Source organism: Mustelus asterias, chromosome 16, assembly GCF_964213995.1.
Source record: "Mustelus asterias chromosome 16, sMusAst1.hap1.1, whole genome shotgun sequence".
NCBI lineage: Eukaryota > Metazoa > Chordata > Chondrichthyes > Carcharhiniformes > Triakidae > Mustelus > Mustelus asterias.
Window position 1 is genome coordinate 28022953 of NC_135816.1, and position 17673 is coordinate 28040625.

The window sequence follows — 17673 nt, forward strand, 5'->3', positions numbered from 1 at the left end:
GATGCTGTCAAACCTGCTGAGATTTTCCAATATTTTCTAATTTTGTATTGACAGCAAAACCTGTGTTACATCTGGCTGCGGATCTTCACCTTGCAATTTATGGCTTATATTTTCACAGGTTTCCACGATGCATTTCTCCCTTTTATTCTGATGGGGAGTTTTACAGTGTTGGCAGCAATTCTAGTCCTGTTTCTGCCCGAAACACTCCATATTCCTCTCCCAGAAACCATTGACCAGATGCTGAAAATAAAGGGGTAAGTGCGTATAATCTGCATGTTTCAATCTTTCCTCTCAGCTTTCTGCTCTCGACAGCTTACAATATCTTTACTGCAGAATCCGCTCCCAAGGTGCTCCACAGAGGAGAAAAGGACAAGCACATGTCCTTTGTAAAGTTGAAGAAGTGCTCTTTATAAATATGAAGAAAGGCAGAGAGTGGGAGCTATTGAGATAACAAATCCTAAAGAGCACAACTGTGGTAGTTGAAAGCTCTGCTGTGGAAGATGGGGCAGAGAGCGTGGCCAACCGAGAGGAGGACAGGCTCAGAGGCCTAGACAGTGGGGAAGAGGCAATGCATTGAGAAGGTTACAGTGATAAGACGATGGAGAGATTTGTGGATAAGAATAATATTTTTAAATTAAGTCCCTTGAGGTGCAAGGATCTCAGCAATGATTGGAGATGCTGGGTGAGTGGAACTTAGGGCGGAATTTACTGTTTATGAGACTTCAGGCGGTGTCTTTCCCATTGGCCAAAATGGCAGGATCCCATGCCAGATTCTACACTTTAATTACACACAGGCGAGTTTCCCGCCTAGTCACCTGGCGGGCAGCAGTTGATTCGTCTGCCCACTGTCAGTTGATGGGTTCAAAGGCCACAGCGCCATATTTAAATGCCAGTCTAGCACACTCATAACACTCTCCAGCTCACCTGTCTTCACCAGACTGCAGGATGTCAGCGGCCCAGAAAGAAAAGACTACAGCCTCAAGAAGAAATTTGTTACCCAATTCAACCATCCCCAAGAGCTCATTGCCTGCAAGTTCTGCATGTCCACTCGGACATCGACCACCACATTTGAAGTCTTCGTGTATCTCCCTCCCATAAACTATGTGGTATTCCTTTGGCCCCATATTTGTGTTTTCATGAAGCCTTGTTAGGGTCCCATTTCCCTCCCCTTAGTTTTCTCACTGCCTTCCATTGTTTGTCTTCTCCATCCACCATCCTGCCCCTCTACCTGCCATCATGGGCTTTTGCCCTTCCCACTCATTCTTTGCACAGCCCTCTTTCCACATTGCCCCCCATTGTCTTCATCAGCACTCTCCACCCACCCCCCCCCCCCACCCCCAACCCCTTCCCTCCACCAGCCTCACCTCGCAATCCAACTCCAGTCAAACTTCGGACACAGTCCTGCCCAGATAGACACTAATGTGTGGCACCAGGGGGAAGGAAACCCCTGTACTCCCCAACCCCAGGCAAAGTACTGATCCAAGACTGTGACACAGGAGGGTCCTTGGGGCAGGCAGCATGGTGCTATCCATGAAAACCAATAGGAGATGGAGGGCAGGAACCAGTGTGTCCCAGCAGAGTGGTGTACAGCACATCAGGAACAGCGCAGCACTATGGTAGAAAAGGCTTTGTTGTACTCACCTTGCAGTCTACTGTAAACTGAGGTCTGCCTTGTGCATGCCACTCTTTATCAATCCGGTTTTAAACCAATGCAATTTTACACTGGCAAAAGTGAGGCAAAACGGAAGGTCAGAGAGGGTGTCAGTGCCAGCTGTTTTAATGAGCTTTCATGAGATACAAATGAATGCAAATGGCATTTGCGCCACTTGCCTGTGGAAAGGCCAACCCGCATTAACCTGCTACTGGGAGAATTGTGGTGTGATTTTACACCAGAAATTGTGTGACTTGTTGGCTCCTGCTGGAATCTGGAATTAAAAAGTCTATGGCCATAAAACTATTGTCGATGGTTGTTAAAAAACCATCTGGTTCACTAATGCCCGTTAGGGAAGGAAATCTGCCGTCCTTACCTGGTCTGGCCTACACGTGACTCCAGAGCCGCAACAATGTGGTTGACTCTTAAGTATCCTCTGAAATGGCCTGACAAACCACTCAGATCAAGGGCAATTAGGGATGGCCAACAAATGGTGACCCAGTCAGCGACGGCCGCATCTCCTGAACGAATAAAATAATATTCTCCACTTCCGCCTGTCACCAAACTGAAGTCCAAGGGCTGCAGGCACATGGGAACATCACCACCAGCAAGCTGCCTTCATATCATTCTGACTGCAAATATAGCACTAAACCTTCATTGTCCGTAGGATAAAATGCTGGAACTTCCTACATAACTGCAGCTGCACCACATAGACTGCAGAACTTCAAGTTGAAGGCTCACTACTACCTTATCAAGGGTATTAAATGTTGGCATTGCCAATGACACACACATGCTATGATTGAATAAAACAAACTTTTTTATCACAATTCCTGCATTAAAAGGAAACAATGGGCGGGACTTTCCAGCCATGTGTACTCTAAGGCCGGAACTTCCTGCCCCAAGCTCAACGCACCTTGAAACGGTCCACTGAATTTTCTGTTGGGAAATTTTTAGCCAGTGAAGATACTTCTCCATTGACTCTCAGGCCCTGAGTTCATGAATACGCTGTATAAAGATAGATCTTTCTTTTAGAATTAATAAAGGAAAGTTCCAAATTTGAAAAAGATCACTGCTGGAATTGTCCAAAAAAATTCTAACCGCCGAATTTGCGTGAAAATTGGAGTAATTCACGCTGATTTTTTCAGTGGGAGTTCAGAGAAGGATCTCCCACATTCTGTGCACTGCAGCGATCGCTCGTGTGAATATCATTATAAAGCTGGAGGCGGGGCCTATTACTGCTGGAGAGGCTGGCAGCATAGCACTGAGCGGGCCACTGTGCAGTAACCCCGCACTGCCACCCTCCCAACTGCTGGTCAACTCGCTCGCTGGCCAGCCCAACGATCCCTGCATCCGTCCCCCCACAGCCCCATTGCTACCCCCCCCAACCATTCCTAGGCTAGCCCTGAACCCCCCCTCCTGGCCCACCCCGATTTCCAGTCCCTTCCCCCCCATTCCCGGCACCCCCAACAGGCTGATCCCCCCAGACTGTCCTGATCACTGGCCTCCCTCCTGCCCCCACCGATCCAGTCTGCTGAGTGGCAGTGGGACCCCCCCCCTCCGCCAATTGGCCCACCATGCCCCTTTCCCCGTGGCCCTGCCCCCATAAGCCCCACTCCCTTGGCACTGCCCCATGCCCAATGGGCAGTGCCAAGGTGCTCCCTGGGCATTGGCACTTTGCCTCAGGGTGCCCCCTGGGCATTGGCACTTTGCCCCAGGGCAGTACCGGGGACCCAGGCTGGCACTGTCAAGGTGCCAATGCCCAGGGGATCCCTGCCGCCCGACCCTCTGGGTGGCCCCGATTGGCCCCTTCACTCCAGTGGGTTCGGACCGTTGGTACCCCGTTAGTGGGAAGCTGCTGTAATCCCTCCTGGAGTGTACCGCTCTGGCTGAGGAGAGATGCTAGCGGGCCTGGAGACTTCAGTCCTGGGCCCACTAATTACATTGAAATGATATTAAAATGACCACTTAAATGGGTCTTTGCACCTCCCGCCAATTTCTGGTGCGGAGCTGATGCCGCCGGAAATCCAGCGCTGGGAGGCACTATCGGGGCGGGAACACATGCGCGAACTCTGTGAATCAGCCAACGCGAGGATGTCCCAGCCCACTCATTTATTAGCACAGCGGGATGGGAGAATCGCCCTCTACATTTTTGTAATATCTCTATTATCCTTCTCTTGTGCTGCTTGTAGCAGTCACCAGAAGTTTCATGTGTAGTTGCTGAAGACATCAGGACATTCCTGGGTAGTTGCCAGACCGAGGGACGACCAAAGTTAATGGCAGCACCTCTAGAGTTTTAGACCTTCAAAAACAATCCAGTTTTGACAGGGAAATTATGAACTCCTGATCTCTGAGTCTCAACACACAAGCTGCAGTAGAATTACTTGCAAAATAATGGGCATTATACATCGTGGAAGAACCTAGGAGCTAGCCGGAATTCCTGCAACATTTCTTTCAAGGCAAACTAACTGTCAAAACAAAGCAAATAAACCAAACACATATGTCAGCTTGATGTGTGTTCATGTATTAACTCTTAATACATTTCCACTCCACTTGCACATTTTGTGCTGAATGTAGATAATTTGTGCTTGTCCCCACAACTCACTGAACTGAGATTGATCTTTCCTATCGGTCTGAGTTTGATTGAAGGGTGCCTATTCCAGAGGTTCAAGGTTAGCTTTTTTGACATCCCAGCTGTTTTGATTTGATTTGATTTATTATTGTCACATGTATTAGTAAACGGTGAAAAGTATTGTTTCTTGTGCGCTATACAAAGCATACCACTCATAGAGAAGGAAAGGAGAGAGTGCAGAATGTTATGTTACAGTCATAGCTAGGGTGTAGAGAAAGATCAATGTAGTGTGAGCTAGGTCCATTCAAAAGTCTGATGGCAGGAAAGAAGTCGTCCTTGAATCGATTGGTACATGACCTCAGACTTTTGTAGCTTTTTCCTGACGGAAGAAGGTGGAAGGGAGTGCGGGGTGCATGGGGTCCATAATTATGCTGGCTGCTTTTCCGAGACAGAGGGAAGTGTAGACAGAGTCATTGGATGGGTGGATGGTTTGTGTGATGGATTGGGCTACATTCATGACCTTTTGTAGTTTCTTACGGTCTTGGGCAGAGCAGGAGCTGTGATACAACCAGAAAGAATGCTTTCTACGGTGCATCTGTAGAAGTTGGTGAGAGTCATAGCGGACATGCCAAATTTCCTTAATCTTCTGAGAAAGTGGAGGCGTTGGTGAGCTTTCTTAACTGTAGTGTCAACATGGCGGGGGAGGGGGGTGGGTGCGGGTGGGGGTTGGTGAGGTTTGTGGTGGTACCAGGACAGGTTGTTGGTGATCTGGACACCTAAAAACTTGAAGCTCTCAACCATTTCTACTTCGTCCCCGTTGATGTAGACAGGGGCATGTTCTCCACAACACTTCGTATTCATCCATGAGATGTAAAAGTAAATATAAAGTTTATTTATTAGTCACAAATAAGGCTTACATTAACACTGCAATGAAGTTACTGTGAAATTCCCCTCTGGTGCCACATAGGCCAGACCCGGTAAGGAAAATATTCCTGAAGGGTCTTGGTGAACCAAATGGGCTTTTACCACAATCGCCGCTGATTTCATGGTCATCATTAGACATTTTTTAGACTCTGGATCCACAGAGCATTAGCCTGGGTTTCTGGATTACTAGTCTAGTGATCATAGCACTATGCCTCCACCTCCATTATTCCCAATCTTTGGCATAGTAATGCATTGATACAGTAGCATACTGCATCACCATATCACATAACATGAAATCTTTTTGAATGATTGAAATCAAACCAATGTGGTATGAGTTAAACAACTGTATCTATTCATTGAAATGTGATGGGTAAGTTGCAGGTGTTTGGCCATTCATTATAACAGTGCTCTTTTTGATTTGATTCCAGGTTCAAATGTAGACGTTCTCAGATAAATGATGACCATTTGAATAAGAAGGGAACAGCTCGAGAAGCCATGACAATGAATGTTAAAAAGGAGGACGTTTAACCCAGCCCTGGATAAAGATCAGCAGCATGAAGGACGAGACAATCAATTGTTTCTTTCCAGTTCATGCCGCAGACTAACATTATCTCCCGTTGAAATATACTTAGCAATGCAATCAAGATACTCAGGGATCACTGTCAAATATTCAGACCAACTGGACACAATGCCATTTTGTGCTTTCTTTTTACGTTTTCTCACTTTTATTTGATATCAAGAATGTATTTTCATCCAACATAAAACTTTGCATCTCAGTTAGCGCTGAAAGTGTAATCTGGGGTGGATCTTGACATTTGGACAACAGATGAACGGAGCGGGCAAGCTGACCTTTCGTCTATACAAGCAGCGAAGAAGTGGCTGCTATTTTAAGGTGCTAGCCTCCTTAATTCCCCACACTGTGGGCTGCTGTAGGCTGTTCTGTTGCAGCTCATTAGATTGAAGCTTTTTAATAACTGGCTGTCCTACCTGGCAGCAAGGGAGTGCGGCCACAATCATAAGAGGATAGGGTTTCAGGGTGATAGCTGCACAGATTATTTTTGTGCAACCCTGAGGAGTATTATTCCCTGTCCCCTTGCACCCAACAGAAATACTTTGGCTGGACCTCATCGGCTCCCACCCTTCTCCCGGGCACTGGTTATTATGTGCACAGCACATGCTCTGATCAGTTCCAATCTAAAATGGCAGTCAAGCCCCTTGGGTTTCTGATTTGCAAATAAAGTGAACCCACTGTCGAAAACAGGCCCAACAGTAGGCTGTTTTTTAAATTGTCACCAGCTTCATCACCAGTGCCAATGGGGCATGTAAGGCTATCGACCCCATTTTTAGTCCATTGCTCCCTATCCTTGCCAAGTAATAGTGAAAATTAAACCCCAATGAATCATTTGCTCAGTTGGTTTCTCTTCCAAAGGAAGCAATTTTGTCAAGGACCATAAACCAAATGGCAGCTGCAAACGAGTACCTTCCTTTCAGCTATTGTTAGCTGAACTATACTGGTAGCTATTCCGTCAATTGTTACTCCTGCTCCATTCTTCCAACTTGAGTTCAAGCTCGCTCTGCTGGTGTAAAACGGGAAATAGACCATCAGAGAAGAGATTTCAAAACAGCAACAAGGGCCTGGGCTAAAATTGGGAGAGATAATTATTCTTCAAGTGGCTTTATGTCAGTGAAGTTCAGTATAGGATTAAAAAAATTCCGATAGAAATAGGAATTCCTGTATTTGTGGGTGTAGGTGAGGTGGGAAAGAAGCATACATTTGTCCATTATTTTGGGTAGAGGTTCAGGAATTACTTTGCACATGGTATGTATTATAAACAAGTATTTATGGAATCTTTTACAGACATAAATCAGATTTTAGAACAAGATTTGGTCATATGTTTGTAGTAATGATTTGAATGTGAATTGCAAATGCATTCATTAATAATGTTCAGTTCAGACAGACTAATATTTGCCTACAGTATTTTTTTGCTCATTAATATCAGAATTACAATGATTCTCCTTGCCAGGAGGTGTTATGTTTAAATCAACGATTGTGAATTGATGAGTGTGAGTAGTAAGGTTGTAATGGAGGCTTCGAGGTTATTAATCTAAATTACAGGATTTGGATGTGGCTAATTAAACCCCTTGATTTTATTTGGTTTCTACGTGATCTCAATAGCATGACAATTTAAATAATATTAGTGGAAGGGATCATGGAATTATTAATACTGTCATACAATTCAAAAGTTGTTCAATGAACTGTTTTGAATGATGGAGTCAGGTGCTTAGGATGAAAAGCCGTTTTATGATTATAAGTATTAAAAAGCCACATGCCCAATTTTGTTAATAACACTAAGTTATTAAATAGCGCAGATGAGAACAGAACATCGCAAACAGACATTAAAAGATTGGGCTGGAGTTCAGTGTTGGGAAGTACGAGATTATCCACTCTGGATCCAAGAAGACAGATCAGAGTATTCTCCAAATGGCGATAAACCGGTGGGAATTGTGCAGGAAGCAATAATTGAGGCGTATACGTACAGGAGTAACCTTACAGCGTAGTGGATAAGCGCAAGTGCAAACAAAACGATGAGTGGAAGGTTACCCTACATCACAAGGTAACTACAATACTGAGAAGTAGAGGTTAGGTGGCAGTTGTCCAAAGCTGTGGTTAGATGCCATATAGGGCGTTGGATTCTGTTCTGGGCACCACAGCTCAAGAAGTATATATTGGCTTTGGGCGGGGCCCCGCAGATTCATGATAGTGGGACTAAGTGTTGAATTATGAGAACAGGTTTCACTGACAAAGATTTATTCCCTCATGTGGTATTGCAGTCATGTTCCTGCACTAATAATATTAAAGCCCAGACTTATGTTCCAGAGACATGAGTTCAAATTTCACCATGACAGCTGGGGGAATTTAAATTCGGTTCAATAATAACTTTGGAGTAAAAATATAATCATTAGCAATGACAATCATGGTACGACCAGATTGTCAAAAAAACACCCATCTGATTCATTCATATCCTTCAAGGAAGGAACTCTTCAAGGAAGGAACTCTGCTAGTGGAACCAAGATAGGTAAATGGAGTTCAGATACATGGTATAACTGAGTGCAGAATAGTTCCCTTCCTGAACCTAATAGTTTATTGTTTTGAAGCCAAATAATCAGGCTTGCATCATCCTAGTAGAGTTTCTCTAAGTTATCTACATAAGTGAACGTGAGTTCATGCGTGAATGTGTGATTAGAAATTGAAATCCTCAACTCAAATAAATATAATTTACCAGAAAATGAAGTATTATCTGACTCAAATGAAATTAAGCACTGCACAGAGACTTTTCTATCTTTATTCTGTTGTGGGAGTTCTCAATAACTTCGAGGAATCTGAGAAGCAATCTTTATTGGACCATCGTTGGGAGAACCCAGACGGACTTTCACCAGAATGAGCTCTAATTTACTGGCAAGTTACACATGCTTTTATACTTTTATAGACGATTGCAAACACCTGAATTGAACCAATTCTTTAGTTACATTATTGGGTTATCAATAGCTACAGGAAGGGCGAAGGCAGAATGTGTTTTCAGCAAAGACTACCTTTTTACTTTAGCTAGGCCTATTGTTGGACTCAGATTCATAATTAGAGCTGGACTGTCTGATGTAACCTATTCGGTTAACCTCATTAACCGTGTTGGTCATTCCATGTCTAAAGCTCCTATCAACATAACCTCATCAACTGGATTACTCCTTCCTCCCAGCTAACGTTTAAACCATGCGAGCTATAATGTCGAATTATGAATTATGATGTGACTTATGAATTGCAACAACACTTCCAATTATACTGAGTTATTCCTAAGACTGATGGTTAACTATCTACTCCCCATGCCACAGATGCAAAGCTTATCTGTTTCCATACAATCTTCTATTTGTTGATACACACACATGCCTTTGGAAATCTTTCAGTTTGGCAGTGGTGCATACCACACAATAGCACAAACCCTTCTTGTTGTTCCAAGGATAATACATTGTGGCCCCAATGTGACCCTGCCAAAAACAATGCTCTTCTGATAGTGCATGTGCCCGGACTGCAATGAGCTGCCCTTGTGCTGTGAAATGAGACCAACTCATTTCTATTTCATGGTTTTCCTGGCACAAAACACAGGCTACATTGAGAGGATGTAGAAAGCCATAGATCCAATTTTGCAGATGACTGTACAAAGATTGGATGGCATTGTAAGCAGTGAAGATGAAAGCATACAGTTATAAGGCATTATGGTCCCAGCTGACGTTACTGCTGGACAACTTGGATCCCAGGATAGAACCTGGCATGATAGATCCTCACTTCTATTTTTTGTTTAGATACAGAATAGTAGGACTGCTGAATACTTTTTAACAAAAGAGTAAAATAATCATTAAACAAGCAAAGATAAACTATAATACATTCCTTCACCCCAACTCTACTTTTACAGACATACACAGATCTATAAGGATAATGCAGCTTCCAAAATTTGGCTACTCTAATGTTCTCAGTAAGCACACAGTCCATGTAAACCAATAGAAAAAATGTGATCAGACTTCTCATGCTCTGAAACCAAATGACTCAAAATAACTTTCACGGATTTCTCAACTTCCTCCCAGACGCTGGTCACATTGCTCTCACTGAAACTTTCTCTTCCACACGAGAATTTCCAAGAAATCCAAGAAGAACACACTTTGGAATCTTCTCCCACGCATCACTTTTTCTCAGATGTCTTCACCAAGGATCCACATTCAGGGTTTCAACCTCTCCTTCCAGTACTCTTCTTCCATTGCATCACCACGTACATGCAATCACTCAGGTACCCAACCATGCCACCAGAACACTACTGCTTCACGGGCTGTATTAAGGTATCACCAAGCGTTCGATCACTTCGGATATCTGACTTCTCACCTAGCCGACTTTAAATCTACTTCCTGCAGCCGTCTCTAACTTGGAACCTTTCTCTGCTTGCGACTTGAATTCCCCTGAACAGGGCCTTGTTTAAATTCCTATTTTTTTTTACCATTTTGACTTCAGTCTTCCTGGAACTTCCCCATTCTCTGCTTTCTGGGACTTTCTTTTGCTTTTTCTGGGGGGGCGGGAGGGGAGGGGAAATCCACTCTTTGAGGTTCCCTGTTTTGTGTCCATCTTCTTCTGGCGCTAGTTTGCAACTAACTCAAAAGCTCTGGTTGTTTAAGTGTGGCCTCTGGTTGCTAAACAAGTGCCTGGTTTTTCTTTAAATTTTATTTGCTTTAATATTATAAATTACAATCATTACAATCTGCTCCAAACCTCTACCAAACTTTGTACCTGGAGTTGTTTCCTAATTTCATTCCTGAAAGGCCCACTTTTAATTTTTAGACTCTGCCCTCCCCATGCCCCCAGTTCCAGACACTCTAGCCTACACTGATATCTATCTGTCACAGTTTTGCCAATTCATTTAATCTGTCAATATGATTTTTGTCAGAAATAGAAGTAGTTTTAAGTTTTATATTTGTATTTGTGAGTGTTAGAAATAAGGCATAGATTTAAGTAAGCTTAATTTCAGGTTTCTGCATTTGAAAGGGTTAAGAACATCAGTTTGGTTCAGATGCCTGCATTGTAATGAGCGTTTATGACATTAAAGCAAATAAGATTTAAAGAAGCTCTTGAGTTAGTTGTAAGCAAGTGCCCGGAGAAGCTGAACTTAAAGGCGAAATGTGGTGGAAGCTGAAATAAAAACAAATAATGCTGGAAATGTTCTGCAGACGTGGCAGCATCTGTGCTGCAAAGCAGAGTTTATGTTTCAAATTTGTGACCTTGCATGCAATGAAAGTAAACACAGTGGGCAGTTCTCCATGGTCCACAGAGGCGGGCATTCTTCATCAACCACAACAACTTGCATTTATAAAGTTCTACTATTATATTGGAAATGTCATGAATGACAAGGAGAATTCTCAGAGGAATGCAAATGTTGTTGACAGCACTATCGAGTGGAACTTACAACCTGCTTACCGATGTTCTGTTTGAGTTCTGCCAGGGCCACTCAGTGCCAGACGACCTTCAGCTGCTGCATCGATGACCTTCCCAATATGACATAAGGTCATAGTGCATAGTGTCCAGCACCATCCTCCTCAGATACTGAAGCAGTACATTCCCTTGCTCTGCAACATTCGGTGTGGAGTTTAAATAGAAAGTAACATTTTCAGCACACAATTACCAGGCAATGTCCATCTCCTCCAAGAGAGAGTTTAACCACATCCCCTTGACATTCATGGATGTTGCTGTTGTATTAGGACCTGGCACATTCAGGGTCAATGTGGGACTGAGTACAGTACTGCCCACATAGCGTTGTTAGAAGGTACTTCGCCCTGATCCAGAGTTAGTGTGGTGTTGAGTGGAAATGTGTTAGGACTTAGACTCGGGGATCCTTGCCTGTGTCCTTTACTGCTTATAGGGTAGATGCAGGGAGATGTTCCCGAAGGTGAGCGAGTCCAGAACCAGGAATCACAGTCTGAAGATTCGGGGTAGACCATTTAGGATGGAGGTGAGGAGACATTTCTTCACTCAAACAGTGGTGAGCCTGTGGAATTGATTACCACAGGAAGTAGTTGATGCCAAAACATTGAATGTTTTGCTAGATATAGCACTTGGGGAGAATGGGATCAAAGGTTATGGGGAAAAAGCAGGATTAGGCTATTGAGTTGGATGATCAGCCATGATCGTAATGAATGGCGGAGCAGGCTCGAAGGACCAAATGTCCTCCTCCTGCTCCTATCTTCTACGTTTCTGTGTTTATGTTTCTATTTTTCTATATGTAAATAGTTACATGTAGTTCATGAAAACCTGCTGTTAACATGCTGAGGCTACAAATACTTCTTAAACAGACATGTTGGCCGGAACTTTACTGCCTTGCCAGCCACGGAAATTGGAGCGGGCGAAGGGCGGACTATGGAAACGTCCGTTGAACTCGGGTGGGATTTTATGGTTTCGGGGTGAGCGAGGTTGTAAAATTCCGCCCGTTCTGTTGTTGTTGAACTCCCACCACCAACACCGCGGGTTTTACTATCGATCAGAAACTGAACTGGACCAGCCATATATGGCTGCAGAAATAAGTCAGAGGCTGAGAATTCTGCAGCAAGTAACTCGCCTCACAAAACTTGTCCACTATCCGTAATGCAGAGGTGCAATAAAATATGTTCCACTTGCCTGGATATGCGCAGCTCCAAAATACTCAAGAAGCTCAGTGACTTCCAGGAAGCAGTCCGCTTGATTGGCAATTCATCCACCAACTTAAACATTCACTCCCTCTAACACTGATGCAGTGGCAGCAGACAGTATATACCGTCCACAAGAAGCACTGCAGCAACTCAGCAAGGCTCCTTCAGCAGTATCATCCAATTCTACAACCTGTACCACCTCAAGGAACAACAGCAACAGATGCAATGGGTGCACCACCGACTCCAGGTGTGAGTGTCTGGAACAAGCTGCCAGAGATAATAATAGAGGCGGGTACAATGTTGTCTTTTAAAAAGCATTTAGACAGTTACATGGGTAAGATGGGTCTAGAGGGATATAGGCAACTGGGACTAGCTTAGTGGTTTTAAAAAGAAGGGCGGCATGGACAAGTTGGGCCGAAGGGCCTGTTTCCATGCTGTAAACCTCTATGACTCTATGACTCCAAGTTCTCCTTCAAGTCACACGCCATCCTGACTTGAAACTATTGTGAGAAAACTCCAACCTCGTCCGTGACTGGGTTTCACCAGTGCCGCTGCAGTGGATGGAGCTTTAGCTGAGCGCCAAATTCTCCATTGTCGCTGGCAGCGGGCCGGGAATGAATGAGATTGGAGAATCCCATCCAATATTATTATTCCTTCACTGTCACTGTGTCAAAACCCTGGAGCTCTCTCCCGACCAGCACCGGGATGCAGATACGCCAAGTGGATTGCAGTGGATCAAGAAAATGGCTACCGTTACCAGCTCAATGGCAATTAGAGATGGAAAATAAATACTGGCCTCTCCTGTGTCTCTCCCATCCCAAGAATGAATAAAAGAATAGCCATGCTAGAAAACAAAGCAATAAATCACAAGATTGATCCAATGTGAAGAAGAGATCAAATATTGAGGAACTATGACAATGGAAGTAGAATACAAAGAAAATCCATAAACTATGGGCAATAACTTACTAAGAGTGGCAACTCCATGCCCAATTACTTATGTTCTTCTCATCCCAACCTTCCAACTCAGGCCGAGCGAGATCCAGACAGTGCAGCTCTTTCCCAAGGCCCAGTATCAATGTCCAGCTCCATCCAAGTGAAGGAGGGATTGGTACCTTTTTAATGGTATTTGCTGCTGCAAACCAAGTAAGTTGAAGGTCCCATTAAAATTTACAGGTCCTTGATAGGACAGGGAGATGGGGAGTGTCTAAGGTCAGTGGATAGCATTTGGGGTGGGGCTTTCAGAGGTCTACAGAGATGGGGGTCAGACCTCGGGTGGGGGGATCAGACCTCTGGGGCGGGGTGGTTTTGGAGTTTGGGTGGGTGGGAGGGGGAATTGGGTTGGGTCAGGTCGGTTCGGGCTTGCAGTTCAGGGGAACGGGGGTCGAGTTGGGACATTCGGAAATCGGGCCCACAGCGAGAGGGATGGAGGATTCCCATGAGGGTGGAGGGAATACAATAGGGTGTCTGGAAGGAGGGAATACCATGGAGGATGGCTCTGCTTTCGCATATATCCAGTTATTTGGCTGTAGCACATATAGAATCATAGAATTCCAACAGTGGAGAAGGAGGTCATTCAGCCCATCGAGACTGCACCAGCTCTCCAACAGAGAATCTTACCCAGGTCCAATTCCCGCAACCTCACGTATGTACCATGGCTAATCCACCTAAACTACACATCCTGGAACACTAATGGCCAATTTAGCATGGCTAATCCACCTAACCTGCACATCTTTGGGCTGTGGAAACCAGAGCGCCCAAATGCAACCCCACAGACACAGGGATAATGTGCAAACTCCACACAGACAGAGAATCACCCAAAGCTGGAATCAACCACCAGTCCATGGCACTGTGAGGCAGCAGAGCTAACCATTGTGCCACCGTGCCACCCATATCACAGAACCAACTACAAAATCACAGAATTGTTACAGCCCAGAAGGAGGCCATTTGGCCCATCGTGTCTGCACCAACTCTCTAAGTGAGCATCATGACTTAGTGCCACTCCCGTGTCTTTACCCTGTACCCCTGCACATTGTTTCTATTCAAGTAACCACCAAGCACAGTGTTAAACAATGATTGCTATTCTGCGCTCTCTCTTGCAGAACAGAGTAGAAGACAGCAGAAAGTAAGAGTGCATAGCCTGCAGCCAATTAGCAATGGATTTCTTTCTGCTAGTGCTGTTTTCTGGCAAAACAGACAAAATGGGTGGGACTTTCCAGCTGCGCTCGCCCCAAAACTGGAAAGTCCCACCCGAGGTCAACGGACCCTTGCATGGTCCGTGTCCTGCCTGTTACAATTCCCGTGGCAGGCGGGACAGGATGGGAAAATTCCCCTGAAGTTCTTTAAGAGGCGCGAAGTTAGGTAGAACATGTGTGAGCCACTGTTCAGCATTTATTCCCCAAAAGAGCCGCAGACAAATCTTTAGCCCTTATTTTCAAGGTGTACGTGACCTCCTTGTTCTTCCTACCAAAGCTTGCAACCTCACACTCGGCAATATTGAAATTCCTTTGCCAATGACATGCCCATTCTGTAAGTTTAATAATGTATTCCCTTACATTCTTCCTCTGTATTGACGAGATCCCCCAATTTGGCGCTGTCACAAATGTTTAAACTGAATTTGCCAATCATTTTATGTAAGTGCTGTCAGATGAGGCAATATAATCGCGGATGAAAGTTTCAGCAGCAGGAAAGCTGCAGCAGGAGTGGGAAAACCGTCTCCTTTCTCGAAGGTCAGGACCACACCAGTATGGGATATGTAGTTGACAAGTGGATTTTGGGTGGCCTTTGGGTCATTGGGTTTAATGTGCTGAAATTAACAGGGCAACATGAAGCCGGCCTCCAAACTTCCACTTTTAGCATCAGTGAGCTTGGCTGAGAGCGAGAAGCCCGCTCGAGAGAGGTGAGTTATCAATGTCATTATGTGAATTGCTCACTAACAGTGACATCGACATGGCTTTTGGAATTTACCTGAGGGTGCACCAGTTTCTGAGGTGTGTTGGACCTCGCCATGAGAATACAGCAGCAATTGAAGGGCCTGAAACTGTAAGATGGAAATCTGTCTGTAATATGGGCAGCCCACAGCTGTGTGAAATACTTTGCTCACAGCGCTTATGGTGGGAGGTTCCTGAAATAACTCCTCAGAGGCCAGTGTCCCCTTACTTACAAGCTCAATTCCACTCCTACAGTGCTTCAGGTACAAAGTCAGAACCAGGAGTGCCAGTGAACCTGACACTCCCATATTTACATACAGGTGAGGCTCCCTGATTGAGGAGGCAATTATGACTCAATCAAGGAGCTCATACTCTATGAACCCAACCTCATGGGTCTTGTTGAAGTAATTACAGTTACTTTCCCAAATTTGGAGCCTTGTACATCTGATTTCCACTTTGGACGGCGATAAAACACAGGGCTTCTCAACTGGATATCTGTGGTGCCCCCCCGCCCCCCCACCTCCCCACCTTCGACACCTGAAGGTTTAAAAGTGTTCATCAAAAAATGACTGAGGTGAACTAAGATTGATGCTTAAAATATCAGTGATCAGAACCAGTATGATACTGCCACCCAGTGGCTTGCTCAAGAACAGTAAGCAGTCTAACAACACCAGGTTAAAGTCCAACAGGTTTATTTGGTAGCAACTGCCATGAGCAAATGGCATTTGCTACCTAATAAACCTGTTGGACTTTAAACTGGTGTTGTTAGACTTCTTACTGTGTTTACCCCAGTCCAACGCCGGCATCTCCACATTATTGCTCAAGAACTGCAGCTATGGAGATCTCACATTGATCTTGTTTTCAATCTGCTTTCTTCATTTTGGAAGAAACTCAAGTGTTCCCCACCAGAACCTTTGGGGAGGTGGTGGCATAGTGGTATTATCACTGAACTAGCAATCCAGAGTCAAGAGTTCGAATCCCACCACGGCGGACGGTAAAATTTGAGTTCATAGAAACAAAGAAGATAGGAGCAGGAGGTCAGTTGGCCCTTCGAGCCTGCTCTGCCATTCATCACAATCATGGCTGATCATCCAATTCAATAGCCTAATTCTGCTTTTCCCCCATAACCTTTGATCCCATTCGCTCCAAGTGCTATATCCAGCCGCCTCTTGAAGGCATTCAATGTTTTGCCATCAACTACTTCCTGTGGTAATGGATTCCACAGGCTCACCACTCTTTGGGTGAAGAAATGTCTCCTCATCTCTGTCCTAAATGGTCTACCCTGAATCCTCAGACTGTGACCCCTGGTTCTGGACTCCCCCATCATCGGGAATATCCTCCCTGAATCTACCCTGTCTAGTCCTGTTAGAATTATATAAGTCTCCATAAGATCCCCCCTTATTCGTCTGAACTCCAGTGAAAACAATCCTAACCTAGTTAATCTCTCCTCATACATCAGTCTCGCCATCCCCGGAATCAGCCTGGTAAACCTTCGTTGCACTCCCTCGAGAACAAGAACATCCTTCCTCAGAAAAGGAGACCAAAACTGCACACAGTACTCTAGGTGTGGCCTCATCAAGGCCCTGTATAATTGTAACAACACATCCCTGCTCCTGTAGAATCATAGAATCATAGAATACTCGAAACCTCGTGCAATGAAGGTCAACATACTATTAGCCTACTATTACCACCTGCTGCACCTGCATGCTTACCTTCAGCGACTGGTGCACAAGGACACCCAGGTCCTGCTGCATACTCCCTCTCCCAATTTACAGCCATTCAGGTAGTAATTTGTCTTCTTGTTTTTGCTTCCAAAGTGAATAACATTTATCCAAATTATACTGCATCTGCCATTGATTTGCCCACTCACCCAACCTGTCCAGATCATTCTGAAGGATCTTCTGCATCCTTGTCACAGTTCACCCTCCCACCCAACTTGGTATCACCTGCAAACTTTGAGATGCTATGTTTTGTTCCTTCATCCAAATCACTAATATATATTGTGAATAGCTGGGGTTCCAGCACCGATCCCTGTGGCACCCCACTAGTTACAGCCTGCCAATTTGAAAAGCACCCATTAATTCCTACTCTTTGTTTCCTCTCTGCCAATTAGTTTTCTATCCATCTCAACACACTTCCCCCAATCCCATGCACTTTACCTTGCACGATAATCTCTTGTATGGGACTTTGTCAAACGCTTTCTTAAAGTCCAAATATACCACATCAACTGGCTCCCCCTTGTCAACTCTACTAGTTACATCTTCAAAGAATTCCAACAGGCTTGTCAGGCATGATTTCCCCTTCATAAACCCATGCTGACTCTGTCTGATCCTGCCACTGCTTTCTAAAATCTCTGCTATAAAGTCCTTGATAATGGATTTGAAATTTTC

At 44.7% G+C, this 17673-nt stretch overlaps 1 protein-coding gene across 2 annotated transcripts in view; it reads left to right on the forward strand.

Annotated features, from left to right (window-relative positions):
- The window catches only part of LOC144505060 (organic cation/carnitine transporter 2-like), a 70612-nt gene extending 62190 nt beyond the window's left edge, over nucleotides 1–8422 (forward strand). For both annotated transcript variants that reach the window (XM_078230803.1, XM_078230804.1), the window contains 2 exons: nucleotides 119–254; nucleotides 5573–8422. In XM_078230803.1, the coding sequence (XP_078086929.1) occupies nucleotides 119–254; nucleotides 5573–5672 (236 nt within the window). In that variant the 3' untranslated portion in view covers nucleotides 5673–8422. The remainder of the gene's footprint in view (nucleotides 1–118; nucleotides 255–5572) is intronic.
- The last annotated feature ends 9251 nt before the right edge of the window (nucleotides 8423–17673 follow it).